At 38.6% G+C, this 16,869-nt stretch overlaps 1 protein-coding gene across 2 annotated transcripts in view; it reads right to left on the reverse strand.

The window, feature by feature from the left end:
- Positions 1-1,584: 1,584 nt before the first annotated feature.
- The window catches only part of RAB28 (RAB28, member RAS oncogene family), a 91,391-nt gene continuing 76,106 nt past the window's right edge, over positions 1,585-16,869 (reverse strand). The window contains exons 6-8 of one of the 2 annotated variants that reach the window (XM_005890074.3): positions 12,355-12,432; positions 3,776-3,870; positions 1,585-2,521 (exon numbers count right to left, since the gene is read on the reverse strand). In XM_005890074.3, the coding sequence (XP_005890136.1) occupies positions 3,781-3,870; positions 12,355-12,432 (168 nt within the window). In that variant the 3' untranslated portion in view covers positions 1,585-2,521; positions 3,776-3,780. The remainder of the gene's footprint in view (positions 2,522-3,775; positions 3,871-12,354; positions 12,433-16,869) is intronic. The other variant, XM_005890073.2, reaches the window with a different exon arrangement.

The raw sequence follows: 16,869 nt of genomic DNA on the forward strand, positions 1-16,869 counted from the left end.
TGAATGTAAAGCCTTGGGCAAGTTTAGTTCAATAGTAGACTTCAATCAGTCGTAGCTTTAAAATAGTAGTAACGACAACAAACATCTCTCGTACTAGATTGTAAGGTCCCTGAGGGTTGAAATCTTTTATCCCACTTTATATTCTCCTAAAGGTCCTAGCAGACTGACTGGGATATATTAGATGTTGAAAGGAAGGATACATTGAACTATCTTGAAGGGCATGCCACCTTGGAAAAGAGCTTAAAAGATTGCTTAGTTGCTATAAAATGAATACAGAAATTAGGGAAAAAGTGAACTCACTGCCTAATAAATACAGCAGTCACAATTTTTACATTTCATAAATTTCCAACCACTCTTGAAAAAGTGTCTCCCCAGCTGAGAGACAGAAGATCTCCTATGGGATCTACCTCTGTGATTCCATGACTTCTGGCAAATTCCTTTTCTTCTTCTTAAATATGATTATACTGGAGCAGCCCCTACACAGAGGGCTGGGACGGCAAGAAGAATCAGAAGCAGTCCTGCTCGCCCAGAGCCAGAACCCCTAGGGGCTTCCCCATCTCTGTCAAGTTCCTTTTTCTTTTCAGACTTCAGTTTCTTTAGCCACACAAGATTGAAGTAACAAGCTTTCTAAAATCTTTTAGTTGTAAAATCAGATGCCAAAATTTCTCCACACACCTCTGGCAGGTCTCCTATGAGTAAGGTGCCCTGACAGGCACTCCTGAAGGATGTGAGACCAAAAGAGAGATATGTTCTCCAATAAACGTATGGTCTATGAACAATAAAACAAAGGACACAAATAACCGTGATCCCAGGCAGGAAGGGGGTAATGGCCAGCCAGGAAGTGCTCATGTGGAATCCGCAGCTGTGGGCACAGCAGAGGTTTTGCAGAGGGGCAGCATTCATCCTGTTTCGATGTGGCCAACACAGAGCACACACATGCCAGGCACTGTGCCCGAGCACAAAAAAACAAAACTGTTACCAAGCCACCTGCCTTCACAGTGCCTGAAGGCTGATGGCAGGAGGGAGACAGAGAGGGGGCAGGAATTCCAGGCAGAGGGACTTGTGCAGCGCAGACAGGAAGGCAGCGTGTCACAAAGCACCCAGACACGGCCGTGACTCCGCCAGCACAGCGGGAGGCTGTGTCCAGAAGAGCAGCCTGAGGAAAGGCAGGGGGCAGGATGCGACTGACATGGAGCCCCTGAATGTCAGGCTTTGGGGTCTGGATTTTCATCACTTCAACTAAGCTCCCTAACAGCTCTACGTACCTACCAACTGAACGTGGGTCGTGTGCTCAGTCATATCCGACGCTCTGCGACTCGTCTGTCCGTGGGACTCTCCAGGCAAGAGCACTGGAGCGGGTTGCCATGGGGATCCTCCCTGGCCCAGAGACTGAACCCCTGTCTCCTGTGTCTCCTGTGTCTCCTGTGATGCAGCCAGATTCTTTACTCGCTGAGCCACTGGGAAGTCCTAACAACTCTAAGTGACTGAATGTTTATTAAACTTCACACAACCATTGATTTGTATCCAAATATACCTTTTCTGTAATGAAAAGGGATGTGGCTGAAAGAAAATTCTCCCCCAAAGGTAATTTAAATAAATTTATTTGCAGGAGAAAAATATCTGCCCGTCAGGTACAGTCTGATCCACAATGATCCAATAATAGTCACAGCTCATTCTGGGAGGACTCTCACACAGGCTGTAGGAGCAAGTCCGCACGGAGCATCAGAATCACAAAACCATCTAACCAGAGTATTACACAAGACATAATGACCATGATACAATAATAAAAATACACTATCAAATACTCACTACTTTGTGAGCTACAGCTAAAATATAAACAAGTTAGGCTCTTTCTTAAAAAAAATGAAGAAAATATTTCTATTACAGCTTTATTTCAAGCATTTTCAGTTAGATACCGCTTTATATATTTTTACTCACAAGAGATAGCAAAAGAATCCTTTCTTAAGTATCAGTAGATAAAATATATTACTCGTTCGGATGTTTGCACTCTGAAGCGTACTTTGCCAGGTATGAGTTCAGATAAGAGAATGAAACTGTGCTGCAGCAAAATCCTGGCTGATAATCAAGACCTGGATAGTTTTCATATTTGTTTAAACAAAAATTTACATCACGGAAAAAAGAAGTGAGGCCATAAGAGAGCCAACATTATTCTTTCTCAATGGAGCAGTCTGATTCCAGAGAATGGGCTTTCCAAGCCGAATTCAAAGTGTGTGGTCCCGAAGTTGAATTCTTTCCAGTCGGAGGAGCTGCCTGCGGCTGAGGCAACAGGCAATGATGAAGCGAGTTGAGCGGAAAGTGTTAACTGAACTACAGAGATGGTCACTGATAAAACAAGTTCCTAGAGGTCCTCGGGGCCCACACAGAGGCGAAGGGCAGTCAGAACTATCAGTACAAAAGAAAAATGTGCTCACTGAACTGCACACATAGAGCTTCTAGGAGGGTTAACAGTTCTTGACATGGGTTCCTGGTTGTAGTTTACAATATCTGCCTTCACCACTCTCTGTCATAAAAGAAAACAGAGTTATTATCAGGACATCAGAACATTTAGAAAGAGCTCCTTAAAGTATATTTTTATTTTCTGAACTTCGTGAACTCCTGATGACAGACATCATAAATGAAGCAGAAGCTGATATTAAAAGAATCAGCCAGAACCAACTCATGTCAAGCTGGGATTTTCTTTTTTTGGGGGGGTAGGGGGCTAAGGGGGGGTGGGGAGGGGGTTGGTTTTGTTAAGGATATAATAGCAATTTTTTAATTCAGTCGTCTCTGGTTTTATGACATCTATGAGGTTATCACAAGTCTAATAAAAAACTGGCAAATCAATATGAAAAACTAAACCCCGGTTATAATTTAAAGCAAAGGATTTAAAATTAATCATTACAAGTTTTGATTCATAGATAAGGCCTCATCATTTCAAAGTAAAAAATATTATTTATTAATATTTCCATATACTATTATACTCAGGCATAACTCTTTTAAAAATGTTTATCAATTTGTGAGTTAGTGAGAGGAAATAAAAATGTTAAAGAGAAGTCACATATAAAGAAGAAATGTTTTGAGCAGAACTTTTCCAATTTTTAAAACTTTTCTCCTAAATCCCTGACTTACTTCCAAATGGCTCCACTACTGGGTCATGAATAATGACTCTAACAAAATATAGAATAATGAGAAATTTATATTACCTCACATTCATGTGTTTAAAACAATTTAAATCAAAAGACACTTTTAACTCTTCCTTCTTTTCCTCTAACACAACTTCAAGGAATATTTTAAACAATGAATTTAGCGACATGCCCTAACATTCTTCTTTAAGTAATAATTTAAGGAAAAACAAATCCTGAACTGTTTTCAACTCCTACTAAGTCTGCACACATAAGCAGACAAAGAAGGGTAATTCAAGGCAAACTTTAAAAATACTCTTTCAATTACTACGCTATTTCAGGAAAAACAGTAAGGAGAGAATAATGAAATAACTGCTTCAATTCTCCATTTCACTGCACATGTAATAAACATGACCATAAAGACAAATACATTTGAAAGTAAATGAAATGGTATTTTAATTTGTTCCCAATTCCTTAAGTCATAAGTCTGGCAAAGGATCAATTTTTCAAAGTTCCAGAACAGGACTTATGCAATATTAATTCCCAAGAATGTACAATAAATCTTTGAATTTTTTATTCATAAAGAACAAGATAACATTCACCAGTTCTCCCCACCCTCCTCCCACAAATTGCAATAGTTTATCGATTAATACCTGCACTACTGTACTGAACAGATTCTGCTCTGAGCAGAGCTGGTATGTTGGTTATCTTCTTCCGAGTACTTCACTATTTCTGCCCTGACAATACGCTGTCAATTCCGTATAACAGAAACAAGATGCAGAAGAAAGGGGGAAAAAAAGAAAGAAAGAAAAAAATGGAAAGTGTGTTCAATGACTGAAAATAGATGGGAACACCAAAGTAGAAAAAGAAATACGCACATAAATTTAAACAAGCCACAAAAGAAATAGCAGAATATATGCATATAAAAGGAAAGAAAATGAACAAAGATACAAGAAACATTACAATTCTATTTAATTATTGAAATGGACATGTCTACTGAGCCTCCCAGAAAAGCTGTGGGCTCTATTTTTGATATCACAATTACATGTAATGCATATAATGCCCAGTATTTCAGAAGACAACAAAGAATTTGGGGGCTTTTCTCTACTAAAGTGCAGCTGAGGTACTCATTCAATTTCTTTTTACAAACATTACTGAGGATCTACCGTGGGCCAGTCCCTCTACACTGGGAACAAATGGTGAACTGCACAGGATTTGTTCATAAGCTGCTGTGGGAAGGGAACAGGCACACAGCTAACTGTCATACCAGATAAGAAATTTACTAGTGGATTTATAACATGTGTGGAGGGAACAAAGAGTGGTTCATTTTCTTTGAAGGTAGAGGATGCATACATCAGAGGAAACTGCATGTCATTTACGGTTTTTACATTTAATCATATTCGTTATTGTCAAAGACCTCCTTTTGATGGTCACTTCCCCGGCTCTCACAGCCCTAACCTCCAAGTTTTGAAATTTCATACAGAAATAAGTAAGATCAAAATACATTTTTTATAGTTAAAAAACATACCATATTTTAAGCATGACAGCTGATGTTTTCAAATGAATTTTGCTAAGTAACAAATCAAAACTAGTCAGATTTTTTGATTACTATAACCCTTAAGATGAGAAGACCACATAAGACAAATATGACAGAGATAACACACTCCCCAAATTTTTTAGACTTGGAACTATACCCACTTTTAATGAGTTCCAATATTTTATTTTGGAAAGATCTTCCTTCATCATAGCATCTATTAATTAGCACATAGAGAAAAACATATTAATCAGGCTGCTGCTTGTGCTAATGTTTATAAAGCCTGGATAAACAACCGAGAGTAAATGAACAGGACACTAAGGTGTATTAGCCTTGCACAGGCTCTGCTCCAGTTCTCCAGCAAGCAGTATTAACTTCTGGACAAGACTCATGATTTACTAGGCACTCAGCCTGATGCTATCACAGGAGCATTGCCAACTGCCACATGACATATGAGGGGGGCGCATCAGTGACCCGTTGAACATCATCATCTGGCCTCCCCAAACCTAACTGCTTCATGCCAAACTATGGGTTACAATAAAGAGAAGGGATTTTCATAATCAGCAAGCAACTCATTAATCCTCCAAAATGATGGTTTAAATCCTATCTTATAAACACAACCAGGTCACTGACCTATGGTCAAGACATTCTGGTCAAAGTATTGACTAACATAAACGACTTGGATTTTCACCACTAATTCTCGTCAAATTAATTAAGAACTAACAAGGCAACATCTTTCTTGAGGGCCTTGGTTGTTTGACATAAAGCTCTATACAAAATTTCTGAACTGGAAGCCAGAATCAAAGTTCTACATATTCAGGACTTTGCTTTCTCTGAGTAAATAAAGCATAATTTCTATGATGTAAACTTTATGGTAGGGGACTTCACAGTAGTTTCTTGTTTACAAATCATTCAATCATTGATGTTTTCAGAGAAAAGTGTTACCTACAAAACACCAGTCTTTATGTTTGGAGCTACAGAGTAAACTCAACTCTGCTATAAACTCTGTTCTCTGCTATTAGTCAAGTGAAGGAAAACAATGCAGTGGCCCTAAGAGAAAGGGAGCTGTGTGGCTGAACACCAGCTTAACCCCTGTTTTGTCAGGGTTGTCAGAGTCAGGTCCTAGAACTGGAAGTGGGAGCTCTCCATTAGGGTAAGCAAGAAAGCAACTTAGGAGTTGAAGTGGTAAGGTATAAGCAGTAGAGATGGACTCGGGAAAGATAAATCTGGTCAATTCTGGAACTGTGCTCTAATCCAGAGAGTAGAAACATATTTACCTTACAAAAGTCATAGTTGGTCACCCTCAGGATAGAGAGGAAACATACTCTAACAGCTAAAACACCTGTCACTATCACTCATTCAAAGCAAACCACGGTTCCAGGTACTGGAAACATTCCTGCAAGCAATCATGATCTCTCTTTTTTTTTGAGATGCATTGAGTCTAGCAAGGAAAACAAATGCATAAATTATTAAAGAATACCATGATTGATACAAATTCAACAGGCAAAAAGTTATAGGTTACCACTCAAAGCACAGATATAGCATTTTTTAAAAGCAGGGTACTGTGCACACAGTAGGAGCTTAAAGAAAGCGACTCTCCTTTTCCTTCCATGTAATGGCATACGCATACACTGCATAATATGTCATCACAGGCTGTCAGTAACAGTCACAACTCTGGGCAAGCTACTTTACCTCTTTGGTCTTCACACTCTCCTAATCTATAAAACACAAGGTTTATCTATGTGGCCGCTAAGATCCCATTTGGTTTTGAAACTATATGGAAAAAAAAATTTTTTTAAGTGAATAGAAAAAGAAAAAAAATGGAATATGATCTGACATCAGATCAGATCAGATCAGTCGCTCAGTCGTGTCTGACTCTTTGCGATCCCATGAGTCACAGCACACCAGGCCTCCCTGTCCATCACCAACTCCCGGAGTTCACTCAGACTCATGTCCATCGAGTCAGTGATGCCATCCAGCCATCTCATCCTCTGTCGTCCCCTTCTCCTCCTGCCCCCAATCCCTCCCAGCATCAGAGTCTTTTCCAATGAGTCAACTCTTCGCATGAGGTGGCCAAAGTACTGGAGTTTCAGCTTTAGCATCATTCCTTCCAAAGAAATCCCAGGGCTGATCTCCTTCAGAATGGACTGGTTGGATCTCCTTGCAGTCCAAGGGACTCTCAAGAGTCTTCTCCAACACCACAGTTCAAAAGCATCAATTCTTCGGCGCTCAGCCTTCTTCACAGTCCAACTCTCACAATCATACATGGAAAAACCATACAAAAAACATGTATGACCACAGGAAAAACCATAGCCTTGATCTGACATAGGGCTTAACAATATTTTTTTGGAACTTTCTCCTCAGGCAAGGGAACCAACCATCAACAAAATGGGTGATGATTATGAAACCATCAATGAAAGGCCACATTAAATAATCATTAAATAATGAAAAGGCCACTTACTAAATGAGAGAAGACATTTGCAAATGATACCATGAAGAGTTAATATACAAAATATATAAAGAATTCATACAACTCAATATCAAAAAACAAAACAACAGAAAAACAGAATTAAAAATGTTCAGAGGACTGAAATAGGCATTTTTCCCCATACAAGACATACAGATAGCCAAAAAACACATGAAAAAGATGCTCAACACTTCTAACAGTTAAGAAAATACAAATCACAACCACAATGAGGTATCACTTCACACTTGTTAGAATAAGTACTGTCAAAAAGACAAGAAATAACATGTGTTGGCAAGAATGTATAGAGAAGGGAGCCCTTCCATACTGCTGTGGGAATGCAAACTGGCACAGCCACTATGGAGAGCACTATGGAGGCTCCCCAAAACACTGAAAATAGAAATACTATATAACCCAGTAATCCCATTCCTGAGTATATATCTGAGGAAAACAAAAACACTAATCTGAAAAGATATATGCACCCCAATGTCCACAGCAGCATTAATTATAATAAACAAGATATGGAAGTCACGTGTGTTCATCAGCCCAAAATGGGTAAGAAATATGTGATACACACACACACACACACACACACACACAATGGAATATACTCAGCCATAAAAAGAATGAAATGTTGCCATTTGCAACTACAGGGATGGACTTAGCGGTTATTATGTGTAGGGAAATAAGTCAGACAGAGGAAAAATAAATACTGTGTGTCTTCAGTTACATGCAGAATCTAAAAAATAAAACAAACAAACTAATTATATATAACAAAACAGAAATAGCTTCACAGATATGGAGAACAAACTAGTGGTTTCCAGTAGGTAGAGAGAAGAGGAAAGGGGAAAGATAGGGGACAGGGATTAAGAGGCACAACCTACTAGGGATAAAAATAAATAAAATACATGGAAATAATGTACAGTTACTATTTTCAATAACTTTATATGAAGTATTATCTATAAAAATATAGGATCACTAAAACTAATGCATACCTAGTTCAAAGCAAACAAAGTCATAATTTATTAACTGGCCAGTGAAAATGTCACTAATAGAGAAATAAAAAATGGATCTAGAGCATACTTGACATATCTGTCTGCCCTCATGTAATCTGGGAGCTCCTGAGGATAAGGACTGTGACTTATTCATCTCTGTATCCCCAGATTTCAGTGTTCTTGCATAAAGACCCTCAAAAAACATCTGCTGTCTTAGTAAACTTCATTCCTTCTTTTCTCCATCTTCTCTTCCTTGAACAGCTTGTAAAGTGTGTTTATAACTCATATATAACTCATTTTATATGACTGTCAAATGGGAATAATCTAGGTTAAAACTAAAATAGCAGAATCTCTTTAAATAATCAGTGAATGGAATTAAGACTGAGGCCTTATTATAAATATTTGACACAAACAAAATTACTATAGCATCAATTTCCATGTGACTGGTGAGTCTACAATCTAAATTCTTCTGTATAAAATAATACAAAACACTTTATCATTCTGTGACACTGAGTTCCTTCAGGACTCTTTCGAATGACATAAAACCACAGAACGCAGGTGCACAAGCTCTTGCTCTCTCCCTTCCTTTCTGCCCTACTCCTCCACTTTCTGTATATAAATTATATATAGAAATGAAGTTCAGATTATCTGAACTTCTTTGCTTTTAAATGAACTTTCAGAGACATCAAATGGCCAATAGGTACATAAAAAGAGGCTCAATATCACTAATCAACAAATTAAAACTACAATGAGATATCACCTCCCACCTGTTAAAATGGCTGTCCTCAAAATATAAGAGATAAGTGCAGAGAGGATGTGGAAAAAAAGGAAACCCTGAATGAAGACTGTAAACTGGTACAGCCCCTGGAAAACAGTATGGAGTCTCCTCAAAAAGTTAAAAACAGAACTACCATACCATCCAGCAATTCCATGTCTGAGTATTTATCTGAAGATATATCGACTCCCATGTTCATTACAGTGTTATTTACAATAAGCAAAATATGGAAACAGCAAAGTGCCTGTTGATAGGTGAATAAAGAAAATGTGGAATATAAATATATGTACATATACACACAATGTAATATTATTTAGCCATGAGAAATAACAGTCTGCCATTTGTAAAAACTTGGATGGACTTCGAGTACATTGTGCAAAAGGAGATAAATCAGACAGAAAATGGCAAGAATTGTATGATACTACTTACACATGAAATTTTAAAAAGCAAAATTGCAAAAAAAAGAAAAGAATAAAATGGTTGTTCCCGGAGGATGAGGGGATAGGAAAGCTGTCCTCTAAAGGGTACAAACTTACCATTATTAGTAAATAAGTCCTAGAAATAATGCACAGTACAGTCAATACAGAAAGCAATATTGTTTTATAATCATCAAACTTGCTAAGGGATTAGAATTTAATTATTCCAACTACCAACAAAGATATTCATGTAACATGATAGAGGTACTAATTACTACTATAATGGCAAAATCATATTATAATAGATAAAGATATCAAGTTAACATGTTATATACTTTAAATTTACATAATATTTTGTGCCAAGTATATATCAATAAAAAATAATACTGTGCTCAAGATAGCTCGCAAGTATGTTCTTAGAAACATCTTTTAAAAATAATGAACTTTCAAAAATGTTTCCTTCCACTGAGAAAACTTAACTGTGAAATACATAATTTAACTGGCAAAGGCACCAAATTCACTGGTCTAAGGAATGGAGAATGAGGTTTCCCTACACAAAGGCTCTGACAGACCCAGTGAAGGAGGGCTTAGTAGCTTGAATTCATCTTCAAATGAATGCATTCAAAGTAAACACCAACAAGTCGAAAACAGAACTAAACTTCATGGCCTAAGAAGCCGGGGTGCACTTACAAACAAGGTGGAGTGTACAGGGAGGGTGAGGAGCTCTGTAGTGAACACATCTGACACGGGTTTAGCTAAAACGTGCCTAGCTATTAAGTCGATCTCTAAAAGTCCAAAGAGTAACTTTCTGTCTCTTGTGACCAAGAGTGAGCTAAAAATACAAATCAAGCGTCCCTAGAATTCTGCCTTTTAGCAGTACCCCAGTCACTCCACCTCTCTGGAGATACCCTAGAACCTGAGCATTGCTGGGGGCTCGGGCGAGTACAGACCCCTTGTCCGGGGGGCCATCAGCGCTGCACCAGCACACCTTCTCCTCTAGAGGGGCTCATCACTGGCTCTCCCGTTTTCCATTCCTCCAGTGATCTGGGATGACTTCTCCCTTTTATCCAGTCATTCCACAAGTCCTACTGATTCTTCTGTGAAATGTCTCTTACATCCATCCCTCCCCTTCCACCCAATTCCGGTCCTTATCAAACGAAGGCAGTAACCCAGTCTCCTTGCTTCAACCTCTCTGGCACCCATCCACACACACACACAAATTCCATTAGATTAATCCCATCTAAAAACTGCTTTCGTTTATTTCCCTGCTTAAAATTATTTTCCACTGTCAATATGTGAGATTAAGATTATCAACTTGGCATTCATAAATCTCCATAATCTTTCTTCAAATTTCCTTCACACTCCAACACAAATGGTCATTTATTTTAACCAAACAGCTCTTCTCTTTCCAAAATACCATCTAAACTTTTCAACTTGCTTGTTCCAGCTTCTTTTCAACTCCCCACTCCAAACCACCCAGTGAATCTTCCCCCAGTACGGTAGCGTGGAAACATTAGGGGCACTGCCATCAGAAAGACACGAGTTCAAGTCCTGGGTCCACCACTGCCCAGCTGTGGATAAGCACATCGAGTTACTTAACCTTTCTGCAGTCTCAGTTTTCCAACCATAAAATGATGAAGTGCCACCTGCCCCAGAGTTATTGTAAGGATTAAATGATGTAACAGTAGCTGGCACATTTATTAATTTTCTTCACTGCATCTTAAACTCTTAAATCTCCTCTGGATCCAGCAGTAAACCACACTTATATGATCAATTAATCATTTATGATCGCCTGAAAATCACTGATGGACTACCTAGTTAACCAGGCACAAACATCATTTAGAAAGTGAAGCTACAAAGCAGAGGCATCACGTGACTTCTTGGATCTGCCAAGGTCTGTATAGTCAAGCAAATCACTGATTTCTCTTCTTGTATCCATCCTCCTAGGCCAAAATCAAGTAACTACTTTGGTCTGGGAACAATTTATAAGGCACAAATAGCTAAACACTGTGTCTGGCCACAGTAAGTGTTGAAATGTCTTTTGAATAGTGAGAAGTAAAGGTAGATTTCCAGAGTTCCAAATATTTAAATGAAGCTCTAGAAACAGCCATATCAGCATAACAATTTTCAATTGATATTTGCTTAAACTGTCTAAAAACATGCACACACAAAGACTAACCATGAAAAGAAGACACAGAATTAACTCAAAAAGAATTAAAGAAAAATTTAAGGATGGAGAAAGATCATTATACCTTTGTAGCTTCACAAAGCAGGGAAAAAGTAGAGAGGGTTGAGGGAAAATGTTATTTATCAATATATGTTGCTTCTAAGCAAACCACTTCTGAAGTCTAATTTTAAACTACAGGCTCTGATTTTTTTATTCAATCAAACATGTAAAGTAGTGTGCTACTGTATCTTTAAGCAGCTGACTTGGTATTCATGTTTATTTCTTAGTCTAAGAGAACTGTCTAGGAAGAGTGGAAGAATTCAGAAATCCTCAATAATTAATACCATTATTAAATTAACAATAAAATAACATCAAGAATTAATATTACAATGCAGGATATTTTACAGAAGAACAGAGAGCAACACTATTTTTTATAGTGTTTCACCAAACCAAACATAGAAGATGCCAAATAGGGTAAACTCTTACTACTTAAGGCTAAACTTTAATAAATAGTTGGGATTTTATATAAAACATAAAAAGGATATTATACAGTAATCATGGAAGAAGAACTTAAATAAAGAAGTACAAAATAATATGGTCAGTTCCTTAGCCATTATTTAACTGCTGATGAAATTTTTATTACATTAATCTCATTTTTCCAACCAAAAAAAGACAAAATGAGGTTTCAAGGTATCATCATTTGGCAAAAACTTAACATCCTCCATCTTCTGCAATAAACAATGACTCATACACACAATCTATTTTTAAGGCTGTTAGGGATATGTACATAGAATGCACAAATGTAAAAGGATTCAGAGAGAAAATTAATGTCTTTTAAGAAATAAATTATTTTTTTTAAGTATACAGTTCAATATAATCACCTGTGACTGTTCTATTTCTGCTTTGTTTAACTTGATTCCAAGGATTTCAGCAGCAACTTTCTGAAAACACAGGAAGACCTGCATAACAAAAACAGGTTTAAATGATTTAAAACAGGCATGTCTAAGTTACCTTCAAACAAATTGAACTTTCTAAAAAATGATAAACAGCAAGAGCTGCAAAAATATGATGTACCAGGTTGTTCCAAAAATACCTTTATTTGTCAAATACAGCAACATTTAAAGTATAATAATTTTTTAAATGATTAAACCATAATTTGAAAATTCATACACTTCACTGAACTGGTCTAAATTTACACACTTATCCTGAAAAACTTACACTTTTAAAGAGTTAACATAATTAATTACAGCTATGACATAAAAAAAAAAAAAAAGACTACTAGCCAAATAATAAACTGCTGTAAGTCCTGAAGAAAATGAAAGTAGGGTAAAGTTTTTCACTGCCAATTTTACACTGATCTTTGATATGGCATTAGCCTGCCTTGAAAGGTCTTACTTTCCACTCTTTCATAATCTCTAAGATTCTAATCAATTTTAATAAATTCTCTCTGGAGCAAAAAACTTAGTAAACTTTACTGTATTTTGTCAAACAGAAAAGTAGCAGTATATGACTTCCCTGATAGCCTGCAATGCAGAAGACCCCGGTTTGATTCCTGGGTCAGGAAGATCCACTGGAGAAGGGATAGGCTACCCACTCCAGTATTCCTGGGCTTCCCTTGTGGCTCAGCTGGTAAAGAATCTGCCTGCAATACAGGAGACCTGAGTGCGATCCCTCAGTTGGGAAGATCCCCTGGAGAAGGGAGAGGCTACCCACTCCAGTATTCTGGCCTGGAGAATTCCATGGACTGTATAGTCCACGGGGTCGCAGAGTCGGACACCACTGAGTGACTTTCACTTTCACAATCCAGTATCATGAAACAAAAATCTGCAAAGACTTCTATAAACATCCTTTCGTACATAGATAGCTTATATGGGGTCCACTATGATTCCTGGAGCTCCAATAGTCTTTGCTTGTCTGCATATCTTGTCTTTACCCCCTAACTATCCGAGTTTATTCTGACCCCTACTTACTCACGACTCAGTTCAGTTCAGTTGTCGCTCAGTCGTGTCCGACTCTTTGCAACCCCATGAACTGCAGAACAGCAGCCCTCCCAGTAATCACCAACTGCCAGAGTCTACCCAAACTCATGTCCATTGAGTCGGTGATGCCATCCCACCATCTCCTCCTCTGTCGTCCCCTTCTCCTCCTGCCCTCAATCTTTCCCATCATCAGGTTCTTTTCTAAAGAGTCAGCTCTTCGCATCAGGTGGCCAAAGTATTCGAGTTTCAGCTTCAACGTCAGTCCTTCCAATGAACACCCAGGACTGATCTCCTTGAGGATGGACTGGTTGGATCTCCTTGCAGTCCAAGGGACTCTTCAAGAGTCTTCTCGAACACCACAGTTCAAAAGCATCAATTCTTCACTACTCAGCTTTCTTTATATTCCAATTCTCACATCCATACATGACTACTGGAAAAACCATAGCCTTGACTAGACGGATCTTTGTTGACAAAGTAATGTCTCTGCTCTTCAATATGCTGTCCAGGTTGGTGATAACTTTCCTTCCAAGGAGTAAGCGTCTTTTAATTTCATGGCTGCAATCACCATTTGCAGTGAACTTGGAGCCCCCCAAAATTAAAGTCTGACACTGTTTCCATTGTTTCCCCATCTATTTGCTATGAAGTGATGGGACCAGATGAAATGATCTTAGTTTCCTGAATGCTGGGCTTTAAGCCAACTTTTTCACTCTCCACTTTCACTTTCATCAAGAGGCTTTTTAGTTCCTCTTCACTTTCTGCCATAAGAGTGGTGTCATCTGCATATCTGAGGTTACTGATATGTCTCCCTGCAATCTTGATTCCAGCTTGTGTTTCTTCCAGCCCAGCATTTCTCATGATGTACTCTGCATATAAATTAAATAAGCAGGGTGACAATATACAGCCTTGACCTACTCCTTTTCCTATTTGGGACCAGTCTGTTATTCCATGTCCAGTCCTAACTGTTGCTTCCTGACATGCATATAGGTTTCTCAAGAGGCAGGTCAGGCGGTCTGGTATTCTCATCTCTTTCAGAATTTTCCACAGTTTATTGTGATCCACACAGTCAAAGGCTTTGGCATAGTCAGTAAAGCAGAAATAGATGTTTTTCTAGAACTCTCTTGCTTTTTCCAAGATCCAGCGGATGTTGGCAATTTGATCTCTGGTTCCTCCACCTTTTCTAAAACCAGCTTGAACATCTAGAAGTTCACGGTTCACATATTGCTGAATGAAGCCTGGCTTGGAGAATTTTGAGCATTACTAGCGTGTGAGATGAGTGCAATTGCGCAGTAGTTTGAGCGTTCTTTGGCACTCCCTTTCTTTGGAACTGGAATGAAAACTGACCTTTTCCAGTCCAGTGGCCACTGCTGAGTTTCCCAAATTTGCTGACATACTGAGTGTAGCACATTCACAGCATCACCTTTTAGGATTTGAAAAAGCTCAACTGGAATTCCATCACCTCCACTAGCTTTGTTCGTAGTGATGCTTCCTAAGGCCCACTTGACTTCACATTCCAAGATGTCTGGCTCTAGGTGAGTGTGTCACACCATCATGATTATCTGGGTCATGAAGAACTTTTTTGTACTCATGACTACTTACTGAATATTTATCACAACTTCAATAAGGCTATCCACTCCAGTATTCTGGCCTGGAGAATTTCACAGACTGTACAGTCCATGGCGTTGCAAAGAGTCAGACACGACTGAACGACTTTCACTTTCAACAACTTAATTTTAACTTCTAATCAAAAAGAGATGATGTTCCCAAAAGGCTTATGTCATTTGTACCCCAAAGAGCATTACATATTATAGTTCACTGATGGTCAAAGTTCAAGGAGAAACAGGAAAGCTAGTGTGGTGAAATGGAGAGAAAAGGAGGACTGTAAAAGAAAAACAGCAGAGTGACTAAGAGCATCAGGTACGCCTAACAAATCAGGTAAAATCTGTTGGGCTATTATGGGGAGGACTTTGGCTTTCATTCACTCTGAATGAAATGGAGGGTGGCTTGATGTGACTTCTGTTTTAACAAGGTCAATCTGGTTGTTGTACTGAATATTCACTATAGAAGATCAAGGGTCAAAAAGAGAACCTGGCAAGAACACTAATGTAAGAGATGATGGAGGCCTGAAACAAAGTGGCAGCAGTGGCAATGGCAAGAAAAGTCACCAGATTATGGGCACATTTTGAAAGCAAAAACAGGACTTGGTGAGAGTTGTGGTATGTCAAAGACAGGAGTCAAGGATGACTCCAAAATCTTCGTGGTCTTAGCAACAGATAGGAGATCTACTATTTACTGAAGTGGGGAAGACTGGAAAAGATCTGACGAAGAAATATCAAGAGCTCAGTTCTGGACCTGAATCCTGCATTAAACTGGACTGACTCTTAAGACACTTAAGCAGGAGTGCTGGGGTGTATGAGTCTGGAGTTTAAAGAGGTTTGGCCAAAGCCATGAGACTAGATGAGGTCACAAAGGGAATAAGTTTAAAAAAGAGAGATATCCAAGAACTGTGCCTAGGGCAATTCAATGAAGGAATCTGCAAAGGTGATAAGAGAGTAGTTGTCAAGGTAGGAGGGAAACCAGAAGATGTAGTATTCTGGAAACTAAGTGAACAAAGTATTTCAAAGAGGAGCGAGTGATCAACTATTTTATATGCTACAACTAAATCAAGTAAGATGAGGACTAAGAACTGGCCATTGAATTGAGCAAAAAGGAGGTCACTGATGACCTTAATAAGAGCATTTTGGGGTAAATATTAGGGGCAAAAGTCTGACTGGAACTGTTGAAGACAAACCGGGAGGAGAGAACTGGAGATAACTCTTTTGAAAACATTCTACTGGTAAGTAGCAAAGAGTAAGAAACAGCTAACAATGTGGGTGATCAAGCATTTTCTTATATTTAAGGTAAGAGAAGTCATAACATTTCGTGTGCTGATAGAATAATCCAGTAGACGGGAAAAAAAACGATGCAGGAGTGAGAATTTTAAGCCATGTTTGTTACGAGGCAAAGACACATGGGACTAATGCACAAGGGAGGAGTTGAGCCTAGCTACGAGCAGAGACAGCCCAACCCACAGGAATCTCAGAGGAGACAGAGAGGTGGGAATGGACAGTGGGTGGGAAGGAGAGTTGGGGGAGACGAGGTGGCAAGAGTATGTCAAAGTTGTCTTCCCTTTGTTTCAATATTTTTTTTATAAAATAAGAAACAAGGGAATCGGCTAACAGAATGGATGATGAAGGTTTGAAGATTTGAGAAGAGAAGCTATGAAACACTCATCTAGGTGAAGGAGAGAGACAATGGCCTAAGGACATAAGTACTAAGCAGCATTAAGGTCCACTTGAGGTGAGCTGACTGTGGACTGTAAGTGAAACCTCCAACATGCCTCTAAGCTTTTTTCTCTCGTCATGTTCAAATACATGAGTG

The sequence above is a fragment of the Bos mutus genome, chromosome 6 (assembly GCF_027580195.1).
Source record: "Bos mutus isolate GX-2022 chromosome 6, NWIPB_WYAK_1.1, whole genome shotgun sequence".
NCBI lineage: Eukaryota > Metazoa > Chordata > Mammalia > Artiodactyla > Bovidae > Bos > Bos mutus.